Source organism: Sorex fumeus, unplaced genomic scaffold (assembly GCF_029834395.1).
Source record: "Sorex fumeus unplaced genomic scaffold, SorFum_2.1 ptg000122l, whole genome shotgun sequence".
In the NCBI taxonomy this organism is placed as follows: domain Eukaryota; kingdom Metazoa; phylum Chordata; class Mammalia; order Eulipotyphla; family Soricidae; genus Sorex; species Sorex fumeus.
The window spans coordinates 10,337,768-10,354,225 of NW_026606179.1; the positions used below are offsets into that span (position 1 = coordinate 10,337,768).

Consider the following 16,458-nt stretch of genomic DNA (forward strand, 5'->3'; position numbering starts at 1 on the left):
CTGGAGTGTCCCTCAGGTCCGGCATGAAGACACTGATCCTGGTTCTGGCGCTGGGCACGGCAGGTGGGTGAAGGGCCTGACATGGCGGGGGTGGGGGCAGGGGCAGCGGGTGGAGGGGGCAGGGCGGGGGTCACAGGCAGATGAGCAGACGAGGGGGGTGGGTTTGGCTGTGGGGTCTGTGGGAGGTTCTGGGGGGGCTGGGAGGCCTGGGGGGGCAGATGGGAGCTAGAAAGTCTAAAGCCCTGGAGCCTCCCCCCGGCTGCAGAGACTGGCTTTGGGGCAGGGGTGGGGGGAGAAGATCCCCGTGACTGAGGTGGGTTGGGGGTCACCTCGGGGAGGTGGGAGGGGTCTCCAGACCTGCTTTCTAATGCCTCCCTCTCCCCAGCCCTGGCGCAGCTCCAGGACAAGGTGCTGTATGGGGGACCCTGCGAGCTGATGTCGCACCCCTACCAGGCCGCCATCTACACCGCAGGCCGCCTGCTCTGCGGGGGGGTCCTCGTCCACCCACACTGGGTCCTCACCGCTGCCCACTGCAAGAAACCGTGAGTGCCCACGCCCGCGGCAGTCAGGGATGGGGCGAGGTGACGTGGGCACTGCTCTCCTCTGCGGGAGTCCGGTCGTCCAGGCTTCCCTGGGAGCTGAGTGTGCCGGGCGCTGTTTGGGCCTTTCCGGAGAAAGGTGATGGGACTCAGCAAAGCCACCCCTGGGAGGCCCTGTTGGGGGCTGGTTCAAGCAGGGTCTGGCAGGAGATGGTATGCGAAGGCCCTGGGAAGCGTGACCGGGGCTGGGGGCCTCCACAATTCAGGCCTCGCGGCTCTAGCCCACGGGGCTGTCAGAGCCACCCCTTGTGGACCCGAGTCGCCTCAGCCCGATACTCTTCAGCCTTGAGTCATTCTGCGAACCCTCATGGATTTGTGTCCAGAGCTTGGCAAAGGGTTGGGGCCTCGGGATTCAGGCAGGGGGGCCAGGGCGAGGATGGGGTGCTGCTCAGCTCCTTGTATGACCCGGGGATCGCCCCACGTCTTTCTCTGAGTCGGGGACAGGCAGCTCGGAGACGCGTAGAGACGCAGCTGAGGTCTTGGCTCCAAGTGAGTTTGTGATGAGAGGGGGTGTCCAAGGAGGACAGGGGAGGGGGCAGCGGTGGCACTCAGGGGAGATCAGAGGTGAACATTCTGCAGTGACAAGAGGAAGGCCCAGGATGAGATCGTTGGAAGGATAGACAGAGAGACAGGAGCGGACAGGATCAGCAAACCGCCCCCACTGTGCCCAGCACTGACCATGGGCAGGAGACCTGCATCCACCACCAGGGACTCTTAGGCCCATTTTGCAGATGAGGAAGGAAAGGTTGGGAGGGGTGGTGAGTGGCGCAGGGGGGCTATAGTGTCCACGTGGCATGGGAGAGCCCCTCTTCTCGCCCGTTAGTTAGCTCATGGTCTCCGGAGCACTGCCAGGAGTGACCCCAGAGCATTAACCCAGAGCAGTGCCCAGCCCTGAAGGGCGTGTGGTCAAAACAGCAGAAACCAAAGGCAGGTGGGCTGAGGGGGTGGAGCCAGGAGGTCGAACCCTTCCGATTGGGGGTCGAGCGGGGGGGGGGGGGCTTGGCCTGGCTATTTAAGGTCCTGGACTCAATGTCCAACACCAAACACACACACAAATGTCCCCAGGTGTTTGGAAGGAAACAGGTTCTGCAGCCATGTGGGGGTGTCCCTGCGCAGGGACACTGACAGCCCCAGGACTCTCCTCCCTCCCCGCCCAGGCCCCAGAGCTAACACCAGTGCCTTGTGTTGGCTGGTGGACTTGGGTCCCCAGTGCCCGCTAAGTGCCCGGCCTGTGCTGGATAGGGGGTTGGCAGGATTTGCACGGGGAGCAGGAGGGTGGAGGAGTTAACTATTTCACAAACTGCCAAGGGAAAGCAGAGGGACGTTCTGGGCGAGCAGGGAAGAGAGAGGCCTGCTTGGAGAGGCCTGCTTGAGAACCTTCTCCTTTGTGGTTTTGTTTCCGGATCACACTCAGCAGTGCTCTGGGGCTACTCCCCACCCAGAACTCAAGGTTCACTCCCAGTGGTGCTCAGGGGCCCAGGCAGTGGGGAAGGGTGGTGAATGCGAGCCTCTATCAGGCAGAGCCTGCCCAAGGGCCTGTGGGGGGAGTCAGTCACCTGCCCAGGAAGCAGGTTCTAAGACAAGCCCAGCTGGGGCGGGGGTGGGGGGTAGGGGGGCCAGTGAGATGGAGCCTGGGAAGAGGGAAGGGCCAGACACACCCCTGGGAGGCGGGGTGGGCAGCCCTGCAGCAGGGAAAGGAAGGAACCCTCTCCCAGGCAGGCAGAAGTGGGGTCTGGGATCTTGGGCTTCCTCTGGCCCATTTCATGAATATTTACTTACTGAAGGCCTGTCACATCCCAGACATGGTGGCATGCGGCAGCAGCCTCAGGCAGTGGAGAGAGAATATTCCCATGATCGCAGGGAATTTCACTGGCCAGCGCACTGTGGAGGAGAGACAGGAAAACAGGAAATAGCTAACAATACGCACAGGATATGCCAGAAGATGGGCTAAGGAAGAGAAGATAGGAACGTCTGGTGGAGGAGATGCTTGCATTTTATTGATCTTTGATTTGGGGCTTAGGGACACACCCCGTGGTACCCAGGACTTCCTCCTGGCTCTGTACTCAGGGTATTCATGGGGGCCGGAATTGAAACAGGTGAGTTATGTGCAAGGCAAGTGCCTGAACCCTCATACTGTCTGGCCCGATATTTGTAAGTTATCTGGGTTTCCAGGGAGGGATCACAGAGAAGGTGACACTGAAAGAGAGTGAGGGAGTGAACCTTGCAGATATCAGGAGAAAAGAGTCACTAGCAAGGGACCAGGCAGACCTAGGGTGTAAGGAGTGTGACATGTCCCAGCTGAGGGAGGGGGCTGATGTCTGAAAGGTGATGGGAACAGATGGCATAGAACCTATGGGTCCTGGTGAGCACTGTGGTCTAGACTCAGTGACTGAGCAGCAGATGGAAAGGACCAGCTCCCACTGTGATGGTGTCTCTAGACGAAAGGGGCAAAGGCCCATTCAGAGAATCTGGGGAGGGGCTACAACTGCAGTTCGGGTAAGAGAAGGTGGGGCTCAGACCCCCAGGAGCAGTGAGGGTAGATTCCAAGTAGACTACAGAGTCCAAGGAATTCCCGAACCCATAAAGCATCAGACAGTTGGGAAGAGGAGGTGGAAGTTCGGAGTGATAGGATGGCAGGGAGGGCATGTGCCCTGCACATGGCCGACCCAGGTTTGATCTCCCCCACTCTATCTGTTCCCTGAAGCCCCATCAGCAGTGATCCCTTAGCACAGAGCCAGGAGTAACCCCTGAGCTCTGTTGGATGTGGCCCTAACATCAAAAAGGAAAGAAAGAAAGGTGAGTGGGGGGGGGGGGGGGGGGCGGCGGATATAGGCTGGGGAAATAGAATAAGGGTTAAGGTGCTTGTCTTGCATTCTGATGGCCCTAGTTCAAATCCCTGGCACTGTGTATGGTCCTCTGAGCGCCACTGGGCGTCACTGCTGAGCACAGAGCCAGGAATAGTCCCTGAGCACTGCCAGAACCCAAGACTTGCCAAACCAATAAAAATAGCCAAGAATAGTCTCCAATGAGCCAGAGAGATAGAACAGGGGTTAAGCGCCTGCCTTGTAGGAGGCTGACCCAGGTTCAATCCCTGAGAAGCGTATATGGTCCCCTGAGCCCTGCCAGCAGTGATCCCTGACCACAGAGCCAGGAGTAAGCCCTGAACACTGCCGGGTGTGACCCCCAAATCAAACAAAACCAGAAGAATATCTCTGTGATTATTCTGAAAGGCTGGAGTTGGGAACCTGAGCAAGGATGCCCGTGAGGTTAGCAGGCTAGAGGGTTCATAGGACCCTAGGCTACTGTGCCCTGGCCACGGGGACAGTTAGCGCCTCAAAGGTGGCCCCCGGTTGGTAAGACCCAACCCTCCTCCTCCTCCTCAGGAACCTTCAGGTTTACCTGGGGAAGCACGACCTCCTGCAGCAGGAGGAGTCCCAGGAGCAGAGCCCCGTCGCCCAGATGGTGGCCCATCCCCACTACAACGCTGCCACCCACGACCAGGACATCATGCTGCTGCGTCTGGCACACCCCGCCCGCCTCTCCCAGCACATCCAGCCCTTGCTCCTAGAGAAGAACTGCTCTGCCCGCCATGCCAGCTGCCACATAGTCGGCTGGGGCAAAACAGCAGATGGTCAGTGACGGGAGGACCCCGCAGTGGGCTGTGGAGGGGTGGTTCTGGGTAATGGGATGTGCATTAGTGGTTACTGATTGTGCGATGTTATTGGAAATGAAGGGCAGATACGGGAGTTGGACCGAGGAGTGAATGTCCAATGGCTAAAGAAAGCAATGGACGGAAGGCAAAGAGAGAAAGGTCACAGGTCAAGGGGCAATGAGGAGGGAAGGGTGATGCTAATCAGAGAGAAGTCAGGTGTCAAAGGGGTGGGGTCAGGATGCTGATGAGAGCAAAGAAAGTACTCATGGAAGAAGAGAGACCGATAAAGCTGGAGAGACAGTGGAAATTTTGCATTAAGAACAGAATAGAGGGCGGCCGAGAGATAGTACAGCAGGCAGGGTTCTTGTCTTGCATGCAACCAACCCAGGTTCAATCCCCACCATCCCGTTTAGTCCTCCAAGCCCGCCAGGAGTGACCCTTGAATGTAGAGCCAGGAGTAAACTTGAGCATTTGGTTTTTGAGTGTGGCCTCAAAATAAAACAAAAAAGAATGGAGTAGAGAGCGAGAGAGAATGCAAGAGGGACCAATTGGGAAAGAGTTCATGGTTAAGCGGAGCCACTAGAGGAAGGAAGTGGAAGAAACAAGCCTGATGGATCAGTAGGACCCGCAGAAGGTGGGCCTGGGACAGACCCAAAGATATAGTCTCTATGTGGAGGAGTCAATAGGGAGAACCATTGGGGGAGAAGGGAGGGACCATCAGGAAAGGACCAATCAGAGAAGTAGACCACTAACTGAGGAGCCAATCATAAAAGAGAGTGACCAATCAGGGTGAGTCAATGGACAATAAAGGTCCAATGGTGGTGGAAGTAGGACAACAAAGCGGGAACTAACAAAGGGTGAGAACTAGGAAAGAGGCGATGGAAGCAGGGTGGAGAAAAAAAAATCACGCGGCCGACCTGGGTTCGATTTCCAGCATCCCATATGGTCCCCCAAGCACCGCCAGGAGTAATTCCTGAGTGCATGAGCCAGGAGCAACCCCTGTGTGACCCAAAAAGAAAAAAAAAATCAGTGGAGAATAAGGTCTGCTGGCAATGAGGGAATTTTGAGGAACAGGCCAGGGGAGGGAGTTGGGGTAAGAAAGACCAATCAGGAATCAGGGAGGGAAACTAATAGACTGGGGGGAATTCCATGGGCGATCTGTGCTCCCTGGCAGCATATAGACCCCCCACATTGCTAGGAGTGACCCCTGCACCAGCACAGAGCCAGGAATAACCCGTGAGCACTGTGGGTGTGAGCCCAAAACAAATGGAGGAGAGAACTAAGGAGGGCACCGCTGTGGGGAATGAGGACACAGGAGACTATCGTGGTGGTGGTGGTGGTGGGGTTTCGTTGGTCTCCCTCCAAACAGGCGGCTTCCCCAACACGCTCCAGTGCGCCTACATCCACCTGGTACCCCATGAGGAGTGCGAGCGCGCCTACCCCGGCCAGATCACCGACAACATGTTGTGTGCTGGGGACAAGATGCTCGGAAAGGATTCCTGCCAGGTGAGACTTAGCCCCGGAGCAGCACGGGAGAGAAGCTTGCTTGGGTTGTACAGGGATGAGCAGGGCAGAGGAGAGCGTCAGAGGCCTGGGCAGGGGAGGGCGTCAGGCTGACACTCAGACACACAGAAGCGGGTGCAGATACAGGCAGCCAGAGACACCCTTGAGGAGGGAGATAAAGAACTAGAGAGAGGGACCGGGATGAGAGCACAGGATGTAAGGCACGGCCTAGTCCCCGGCATCCCATAGGGTCCTCTGAGCCCTGCCAGGAGTGCAGAGCCAGGAGCAAGCCCTGAGCACTGACAGGTGTGATCCAAACCATCCCCACCCACCCCCCCAAAGAAGAAACTAGAGTCAGAAGCATACAGTGGGGAGGGGTCTGTCCTTCCTTAAAGCCCCAGAAAGCCTACCCCCACCACCCCCTGTACCTTGTCTCTGATTCTAACTTCCTTCCTCTTCCTCCTCTTCATCCTCCTTCTTGCTTTTGAGTCAAACCCGCTGGTGCTCAGGGCTTACTCCTAACTTTGTGCTCAGGGATTATTCCTGACAGAATTTAGGGGACCCTCTGTGATACTGGTGATCGAATTGGGGCTTCCGGCTTGTGGAGCTTGTGCCTTGCCTCCTGCAATGCTCCCCCGCCCCCACCCCAGTTCTCTCCCCGGATCCCAGACCCTTTGTACTTTTTCTCTGTGTGTTTTCTTTCCACCTCTCTGGGCCTTGTTCTCCCATTGTTCTATTTCCTTGTTTTCCTCCTCTTCTTAAGCCTCCCTCCTTCCCTCCTTCTCTCTCTCTTTCTCCCTCTCTTTCTCCCTCTCTCCCTCTCCTCTCTCTCCCCCCATTATTTCTTCTCTCCTCCATGTTCGTCTGCTTCTGACTCTGACTCCCTCTCTCCCTCCCACAGGGTGATTCTGGGGGCCCCCTGGTGTGTGATGACCGGCTCCGGGGCCTGGTATCGTGGGGCAACGTTCCCTGCGGCTCCAAGGAGAAGCCAGGCGTCTACACTGATGTCTGCAGATACGTCCCCTGGATCCAGAGAACCATCCGCAACTACTCAACCCGACAGCTCTGCAGCTCTCCAGCCCATGGTCCGCCTCTCTGACCATGACCTTGCCTTCCCCTCCCCCCAGTCTAACAAATGGGCTCTGGAGGCTTGTACTGCACTGGTCTTGTTGAACATGGTTTAATGAACACAAATTGCAGTGCAGTGTCAATGCGTTTTCATAAAGACAGAAGCCGGTGGTGTGGTCCTAAGACGAGCAGGAACAAGGGCTTCACGCCCACCCAGCAGAGACCCCGGGGCCCCTGTCTGGTCTTTCCTGGACGGGGTTTCTGCAGAGACTTGGACTCTGGCAACGTCAGAGAGATAATACAGCAGGCAGGGCATTTGCTTCCCTTGCATGCCACCAACCCAGGCTTGATCCCCAGCATCCCATCAGGTCCCCCAAGTCCCATCAGGAGTGATTCCTGAGTGAAGAGCCAGGAATAACCCCTGAGTACCATAAAGTTTGCCCCCCGAACAAACAGAAAAAACAAAGGCCCCCAAATAGTGGGTTTGATCAGCCATGGGGCTTCTTGATTTGCTCCCACTCCAGCTCTCTGGAGCTCGGGTACCCACCCCCTCTGTTCACCGAGGTACCGTGACTGACAGTGCTGCCTACACGGCTTCATGCGTGCACCCTTCCGACACCACATCCTCAGCCTGCCTGCTTCCCTCCACTGCTGTCCCACAGGTCCTTCCCGAGCTCCCCTGTGTCCACCCCCCCGGGTAAGCTCAGTTCTGATGACCAGCTCCTCAGTTCTGTTGCCTTGGCCGTTTGTTCCTCTGCCATATCACAGCTTTACACCCCACATATGAGGGACCCCATTCGGTGCCCATCCCTCTCCCGGCGGGTGCCACTCAACACCAGGCTCTCTAGGTCGTCCGCGCACAGCAAAATGCACAATTCCGTCTTTTCTTACAACTGAGTTTGGATTCCATAGCACATCTAGAGATCACAACTGCCTATCTCGTCTCGTCATCTATAGTTGAAGTCACCTATCGTTGAAGATATACATATATATATTTTTCTATATGCCAAAAACAGTAACAACATCAGGTCTCATTCCCCTGACCCTGAAAAAGCCTCCAATCATTGGGAAAGACGAGTAAGGAGAGGCTGCTAAAATCTCAGGGCTGGGACGAATGCAGACGTTACTGACACTCACTCGAGGAAATCGATGAACAATGGGATGACAGTGATACAGTGATCCATTATATATATATACTGGTTTGGGTCTGGAGACACACCTAGTGACACTCTGGTGGAGCTCAAGGGACCACAGGCAGCGCCAGGGATTAAACCCAGGTGAGTTACCCACAAAGCAAGCACCGTGGACAGTCTCTCCCCAGTATCTGGGTAAACCCAGATATTCTTAGCTCCATTTTACAGCCCAGTTGGATTTCTCTTCCCTCCAGGAAGGCGCCTTGACCCCACCCCTGTAGCCCCCTGGAATGACTCTTCCCATCACACCCTGCTTGCAGCCCAGGGAACTGAGTCTTACGGAGACCATGGAGTCCCGGAAGTGTGAGGGCACAGAGCAGGCACCAGGCACCAGAGGTCTCAGGTGGAGAGACTGGACTCTGGCCCCGAGCAGTGGGAGCTGTGGAGGATCGTGAAGGAGGAGCCGCCACCCCACTTCTGTGAGCAGAAAGAGCTAGAGAGGCGAGTCGTGAGGCCCTGGGGGGCTGAGGTGACGGTGCAGGGAGAGAAAAGCAGGGCAGAGCTGGGCACGGGAGGCTGTGAGCAGAAGGCCAGGGAGGACGTTTCTGTGGAGGACCAACCAGGTGAGGAGCCCAAGGGTGTCGGAGCACCTGGCGTGCCTTGGAGAAGCAGCAGAAGCAGTGACGCGGCTGGGAATGTAGGTCGATGGGAGACGGGGCCAGGCCAAGCGCTGGGTGGAATGTGACCTTCATCCTGAAGGCCTTGAGCAAAGGAAGGAGAAGAAGGTCAGGGCTGGGCATGAGAATGAGCTCACTGGGGTCTGTGGGCAGGATGGGGAGGGGGTAGGGAGAAAAGGTGGGGAGTTCTCAAGAGAATTGAGCTGACGGGGAGGAGAGAGGTTCTGGGGCAGGGCACTTGCCTCACAGGCAACTGACCTGGGTTTGGTCCCTGGCACTGTATCCAATCTCCTAAGTATGGCCAGGAGTGAGCCCTATGCACCCCCAGGTGTGACCCGAGCAAACAGGAAGTGAGCATCTGAGGGAGCTGGGTGAGTTCCAGGCTTCCTTGCCTCTGTGGGGTTTCTATGATGTAGCCCCTACGGGTCTCCTCTCAGCTGACCACACCCTCTGAGCAGAGCAAGGCTGGGGCCCACCCAGGGGTACAAGTACGAACAGGAAAAGTCTTCCCAGAGAGGAAAGGAGAGGTCCATATGTGGACTGCAGTGAGATGTATGGGCACTGTAGCACTATCCTCCTGTTGTTCATCAATTTGCTCAAGCAGGCACCAGTAACGTCTCCATTGTGAAACTTGTTGTTATTGTTTTTGGCATATCGAATATGGGGAGCTTGCCAGGCTCTGCTGTACGGGCGGGATACTCTTGGTACAGGAATATTACATTATTTGGGTTTTGTCTGGATGCTACGTGCCCAGCAGTTCTCGGGACTGACTCCTGGCCCTTGTGCTCAGGGCTGATTCCTGACTGGGCTCAGCAGACGCTTGGAAATATCAGGAATCAAACTACATGCAAGGCCAGCACCCTCCTCCCATACTGGCTCTCTGACAACAGAGGTGGAGGAATTTTAGGAACACAGAGGGGCTGGGGCTGGGGCGGGGACAGACAAGTTAGGCCCTCACTGCTCACAGAGGGGGGCTGTGAGTCCTGACACAGCACATGCTGCTGGACTATAAGTGGTTTCACACGTGATCACACTTGGGAAACTGAACGCCTGGTCTTGAGGCTGGATCAATGGCACCGTGTGTGGGGTGGGGTCGGGCGCTTGGGTTGCATGTGTTCGATCCCCTGCACCATATATGATCTTCTAAGCACCATCAGGACTGATTCCTGAGCAGGAGGAATCCCTGAGCACTGCTGGCGATGGCTCAGAACCCCCCCAAAAGAAACGAATAAACAAAAAACCCACAAAAAACTCCCAGTCTCAAGGGGCCTCACGTTTGCAAGCTTTTCTGCCAAGCTATGCCCAGGCCTTCCCCTTAGGGTGTTGTAAGAGTCATATGGAAGTACTGGAGAGATCTCCTCGAGGTTAAGACACTTGCCTGGCATGCGGGTAAGCCTGGTTTAATCCCTAGCATTGCTGAGAGTATTAACACCTGAGCACTGAGACAGAAGTAAACCCTGAGTACCACTAGGTGCGCCCCCTGCAAAAAGAAAAAGAAAGAATCCTTAGCAAAATGAAATATTTTTTTTTCTTTTTGGGTCACACCGGTGATACACAGAGGTTACTCCTGGCTCACGCACTTAGAAATTACTCCTGGCGTGCTCAGAGGACCATATGAGATGCTGGGGATCAACCCAGGACGGCCGCGTGCAAGGCAAAGGCCCTACCCGCTGTGCTATCGCTCCAGCCCCAGTAAAATGAAATCTTAACAGGGAATGAGTGGGTGATTTCTCTGAGTCCACAGAAATATTAATTCATGAGAATGAATGATCCAGCCCGCCTTAACCAACCCGTTCTAGAAAAACAGGGCCTTGAAATTCATGTGGGGTGGACTCCAAGGGTGCAGTGAAGGTCCCAGGAGGCACCCAGAGGTTGACTGTCCAGACCAAATTCAACTTCCTCTCCTGGAGAGGGAATAGCCCCTAATAAGCAGCAGTACAATTGGCACACGCCAGCCTGATCCTTCAGGAGCCGCTGAGATGTCAACTCATTTACTCCTCGTGCGTTTATGCTTCTGTTTCACAGACAGGGAAAGTGAAGGCCAGCGACACTCCTTCACCTGCCCGAAGCCTCTAGAAGGGCAGGTATGGAGGCAGATGTGGAGAATGGGGCTCTGGCAGTGCCTGTCACCCTGATGGTTCTGCAGCTGAAGTCTCCTTCCAATCTAGAAACGCTTCCTCACCCAGAAGACGAATGCCAAAGTTCAGCCTGTCATTGCTGGAGCCATCAGACAGCACTTGCCCTGCACACAGCTGACCCAGATTCAATCCCTGGTATCCCATATGATCCCCTGGCCCTACCAGGAGTGATCCCTGAGTGTAGAGCCAGAAGTCAGCCCTGGAACTACTGAGAATGGCTCAAAAGCAAACAAATAAATAAATAAATAAATGAGGACTAACAATAAATTATTAATAATAGGGGCTGGAGCGATAGCATAGCGGTAGGGCGTTTGCCTTGCACGCAGCCAACATGGCCGACCCGAGTTCGATTCCTCCGCCCCTCTCGGAGAGCCCGACAAGCTACCGAGAGTATCTCGCCTGCACGGCAGAGCCTGGCAAGCTCCCTGTGACGTATTCGAGATGCCAGACACAGTAACAACAAAGTCTCCAATGGAGACGTTACTGGGCCCGCTCGAGCAAATCGATGAACAACGGGAGGACCGTGACCATGACCGTGATTAATAATAATCATTCCCCATTAATAATCAATATTTCAATAATTAATTGCTTAATTATTAATGATTACTAAAGGAACCGAGTAATTAATAAATTAATTAAATTTATGAATAATTGAAGATATTAAATTTTGCAATCAGAACCAAGCATGATTATAAAGATCTTTATAGAATAAAAACACAAGGGGTTCCTGTGCACTTTGATGGCAGTGAGATGACATAGCTGTGAAAAACAAAATCATAAATATCCACATCATTGTAAACACATTATCTAACTATAACCTAAATTTTGTTTATTTAAAAATGCTTAGAATTGAGGAGCTCATAAAATAACCTTAAAATCTTGGGCTAGAGTGATAGTACAATGGGGAGGGCATTTGCCTTGCGTGCAAGCTGACTCAGTTTTGATCCCCGGCATCTTAGGAGGTCCCCTGAGCCCCACCAGGAGTTATCCCTGAGCTCAGAGCCAGGAGTCAGCCCTGAGCACTGGCAGGTGTGGCTCCCCTCCAAATAAAAAATTGTAAGAAATAAAGGGGCGCAGTGCTTAGTACAATAGGAAGGACAAGGAAACAACCCAAATTTCTAATAACAGGTGAATGAGTAAAGATACTGTGGTACACAGAGACTGACCCACATCCAAAAGAACAAAAGCAACCGGTGTTGGCGTGGATGTGGCGAGAAAGGGACTCTCCTTCACTGCTGGTGGGAATGCTGACTGGTTCAGTCCTTTTGGAAAACAGTATGGACAATTCTCAAAAAATTAGAAATTGAGTATCATGCTAAGCGAAATGAGTCAGAAAGAGAGGGATAGACATAGAAAGATTGCATTCATCTGGGGGATATAAAGTAACAAAGTATGAGATTAATACCCAAGAATAGCTGAGATCAGCACCAGGAGGATTACTCCATAACTTAGAGGCCAGCCGGGTATCCTAGAGGAAAGGGCAGCTCAGATAGAGAAGGGAGCACCAAATAAAGGATGTTCGGAGGATCCTCCCAGGAGGGGAGATGCATGTCGAAAGTAGACTATGGACTGAACATGTTTGCCACTCAATGCCTCTTTTGCAGACCACAACACCCAAAAGGAGAGAGAGAACACAGGGGATTGCCCTGCCACAGAGACAGGGGGGAATAGGGGGATGGGGTGGGGGGATATTATCCATAGTGGTGGAAAATGGGCACTGGTGGAGGGATGGGTATCTGATCATTGTATAATCGAAACCCAAGCACAAAAAATTGTAAATCTACAACTGTAAAAAATAAATAAATAAATAAAAGGGGAAAAAAACTAAAAAAAAAAAATTAGAAATTGAGCTCCCATTTGACCCAGCAATACCACTTCTGGGAATATATCCTGGAGAGGCAAAAAAGTACAGTCAAAATGACATCTGCACTTCTATGTTCATTGCTGCACTGTTCACAATAGCCAAAATCTGGAAAAAAAAAAAAACCCGAGTGACCAAGAACAGATGACTGGTTACAGAAACTTTGGTACACCTACACAATGTAGTATTATGCAGCTATTAGAAAAGATGAAGTCATGAAATTTACATACAAGTGGTACTACATGGAAAGTATCATGCTAAGTGAAATGAGTCAGAAAGACAGGGACAGACATAGAAAGATTGCATTCTTCTGGGGAATATAAAGTAACAAAATAGTAAACTAACACCCAAGAATAGCCAAGATGAGGTAAGTACCAGGAGGTTCACTCCATGGCTTGGAGGCCAGCCACACATGCTAGGGGAAAAGGCAGCTCAGATAGGGAAGGAAGCACCAAGTAATGAGTGTTGGGAGGATCCTCTCAGGATGAGAGATGCATGCTGAAAGTAGACTACAGACCAAACATGACTGCAACTCAACGCCTCTTTTGCAAACCACAGCACCCAAAAGGAGAGAGAGAGAACAAAAGGAAATGCCCTGCCACAGAGGTGGGGTGAGATGGGTGGGATGGAGGGGTGGGAGGGATACTGGGATCATTGGTGGTAGAGAATGGGCACTGGTGGAGGGATGGGTACTTGATCATTGTATAACTGAAACCCAAGCACAAAAATTTGTAAGTCTACAACTGTACCTCATGGTGTTTCACTAATAAAAATTAAGAATAAATAAATAAATAAATAAAGAGACTGTGGTACAAATACACAATGGAATAGTATGTAGCAGTAAGAAAGAACAAAATCAGGACTGAAGTACAGCATGGAGGACTCTTGCTTTGCACACAGTCAGTGGTGGTTTGATCCCTCACATCCCTGTGGTCCCCAAGCACTGCCAAGAGATATTCCTCAGTGCAGAGCAGGGAATAAGTCCTGAGCATCCCTAGATGTGGCCAAAAACCAACAAAGACAAAACATACCCCAAAAAATGCAAAGAAAGGATGAAATCTGTGATTTGCTGCAGCATGGGTGGAGCTGGAGGGTACCACAGAAACTGAGCAAGATAAGTCAGAGGAGATGGACAAACACCGATGATCTCATTCACTGTGGAATAGAGAGAACAAGACAAGGAAATAGACAACAGGGAACTGATAAACCCTGGACCGTGGATTACAAAACTGATTAACAAACATAAAGGGGAGGAGATGAAGCTCCAACCAGAGGTGATGTAAGGATGTAAGGTGATGTAAGGTGGAGCGTTCTAATGCTGTGGTGGGGTGCAGCCACCCAGTATCAATGCTATCAACTTTAATATGATCGTAACCACATTATTTAAACTTTATTTTTTTTTTACCTATTTTTTTGCTATCTGAGCCACACCCAGCAGTGATCAGGACTGACTCCTGGCTCTGCACTCAGGGATCACTCCTGGTGGGCTCTGCGGACCAAAAAAAAAAAAAAAATGAGATAAGTAAATTTCTGGCTATCCCTTTAGTACCTGTGGTATTAAAATTTCCCACAGTCGGGGCTGGAGCGATAGCACAGCAGGTAGGGCGTTTGCCTTGCACGCAGCTGACCTGGGTTCGATTCCCAGCATCCCATATGGTCCCCAGAGCACCGCCTTCGATTCCCAGCATCCCATATGGTCCCCAGAGCACCGCCAGGAGTAATTCCTGAGTGCATGAACCAGGAGTAACCCCTGTGCAAAGCCGGGTGTAACCCAAAAAGAAAAAAAAATTCCTACAGTTAATTCAAGAAAGCAAAAGTTGTCCCCCTGGAAATACAAGGTCCTGCAAACCCACGTTATTTATTTCCATAAAACAAGGTCAAAGAAGAAAAGACACACAGCAAAGGGATTTTTTATGTACAGTAAGCATAGTTTTGGGGGGGTTAATGCCTCCTGCCTTGAGACCAGAAAGATAGCACAAGGGTTCAGGCCTGGCACACGGCTGGCCAGGTTCAATCATGGGCACCCACATAGACCCCCAAGCACCATCAGGAGTCATCCCTGAGGACTGCCAAACTAAAAATCAAATAAAGCCTCCTGTTCATGGGCCAGTGCAGTGGAGCACACACCTTAACCTCGTTCCACTGCAGCACCTCAGTCCTGGAGTTCCCAGGGAGCTGCTGGGTGTGGCTCGCCCCCTCCCAAGCACCACTAGGTGGCCCTGGGGGTTCCCAATACTGCAGCACCTGATCAGCACCACATCTTTGGACGCTGGCATAGGACAGCTGAGCATCACTGCAGTGTCCCCCAAACCCCTGAGTGCCCCTTGGGAGCCCAAAATAAATGCGTAAATTAAAATAAATGACCCCTGAAATGGAGAATTCAAAGGTCTATGAAAAGACTGGGGGTTCAATCACTCCCACCCGGATCAATCATGCTCCCCCAAGGAGCGACCCCAGAGCACAAATCCAGGAGCTGCTCCTGAGCACTGCCAGATGGGATTGCCCCCAAAAAAGATAATATAAATGAAACCAAAACTCCTATTTTGTTGTTGTTGTTGTTTTGTATTTTGGGTCACACCGAGCGATGCTCAGGGGTTACTCCTGGTTCATTCAGGAATTACCCCTGGCGGTACTTGGGGACTATATGGAGTACCAGGGATCGAACCCAGATTTGCTGTGTGTAAGCCGAATGCCCTCCCGGCTATGTATCTCTTGGGTCCCCAAAACTAATCAACAGATTCTGGATTACAAAACAGAACAAAAAGGCCTCTGTTCTCTCTCTGTGTGTGTGTGTGTGTGTGTGTGTGTGTGTGTGTGTGTGTGTGTGTGTGTTGGGGGGGGGGGCAGAGGGAAGAGCTAGAGAAGTGGAGGAGGCAATGAGCGGCCCCACCCAGCCTTCTGAAGGGGGAGACGTTACCTTGTAGGATCCCCGCCCAGCGCCCCATTTCCCAAAGAGTCACCCACCCGCCCCAGCCCAGCCTCCAGGGCTCTGCCCCCACGGTCGGCCCTGCCCAACTCCTGCGCCCACACGAGGCTGGCACAGTCCTGCTAAGCAAGGCACCTGCAGCGGAGCCGGGATCTCCAGGCTGGACTGCACCCCTGCCCAGAGCCAGCGTGAGGAGGGGGCAGGGTTGTTGCTCCACTCACTGGCAGAGATCTGTCTCTAAACGGCAGGACCAGGGAGACAGAAAGACAGACAGACCCAGAGAGACAGACAGGGTCAGGAACTGGGCTTGGATAGAGGCCGGGGAGATTTGGGAGAGGGACCCGCAGGAAAGGAGAGAGGCCAGCGGGCTGGACAGTGACCGAGGGTAGCGGGGCTGAGGGCTGGACTATTGGGAGACAGGCGTTCCCGGGCTGGGGTGGGGGTGGGGGGCGCGGCTGTCCAGAAACCCTCCCTCTCGGGGAGGGGCCGCGCCACTGGGTGGCGGGTGCTCTGGGGCGGAGGAAGGGGACCGGAGGAGTGATTGCTGAGGCCCTGGCGGAGCGGGCGGGCACCTCACACCCTGGGAATTCGCCCCTGGGGCTCAGTGGGTGGTTATAACACAGGCCAGCGCCGGAAGCAGCAGGCGCGAGTCAGTGGCGGCTGCGGCGGAGCTGGAAGAGGCTCCCCACCCCTACCTGGGGGACACAGGTGAGCCCGGGGAGGGCTCAGGGTGGGCATGGCCGCTACCCCCATGCCTCCGTCTTCCCCTCCTGTCCTACCCTCCCCCTCATCAGGGCGAGGGCGGAGGTCAGCCCCTCTGAAGCCACTGAGTCTCCACTCAGCTTCTGGGCAAGCTTGTTCTCCTGAATGGAGGGGTGGGGGAGGATGGGGGCTCTGAGAG

The 16,458-nt window shown here is 53.5% G+C and overlaps 1 protein-coding gene across 1 annotated transcript; it reads left to right on the forward strand.

Moving 5' to 3' along the window:
* On the forward strand, nt 1–6,853 carry KLK6 (kallikrein related peptidase 6). Its single transcript, XM_056135554.1, has 5 exons — nt 1–63; nt 386–542; nt 3,983–4,230; nt 5,621–5,757; nt 6,656–6,853. Exons 1-5 carry the CDS (start codon nt 24–26, stop codon nt 6,851–6,853), a joined length of 780 nt encoding a protein of 259 aa, XP_055991529.1. The 5' UTR covers nt 1–23.
* Nucleotides 6,854–16,458: the final 9,605 nt, after the last annotated feature.

Coding starts and splice junctions, on each gene's coding strand:
- KLK6 (XM_056135554.1), top strand. CDS start 24: ATGAAGACACTGATCCTGGTTCTGGCGCTGGGCACGGCAG. Junction 64..385: donor TCTGGCGCTGGGCACGGCAG/GTGGGTGAAGGG, acceptor CCCTCTCCCCAG/CCCTGGCGCAGCTCCAGGAC. Junction 543..3,982: donor GCTGCCCACTGCAAGAAACC/GTGAGTGCCCAC, acceptor CCTCCTCCTCAG/GAACCTTCAGGTTTACCTGG.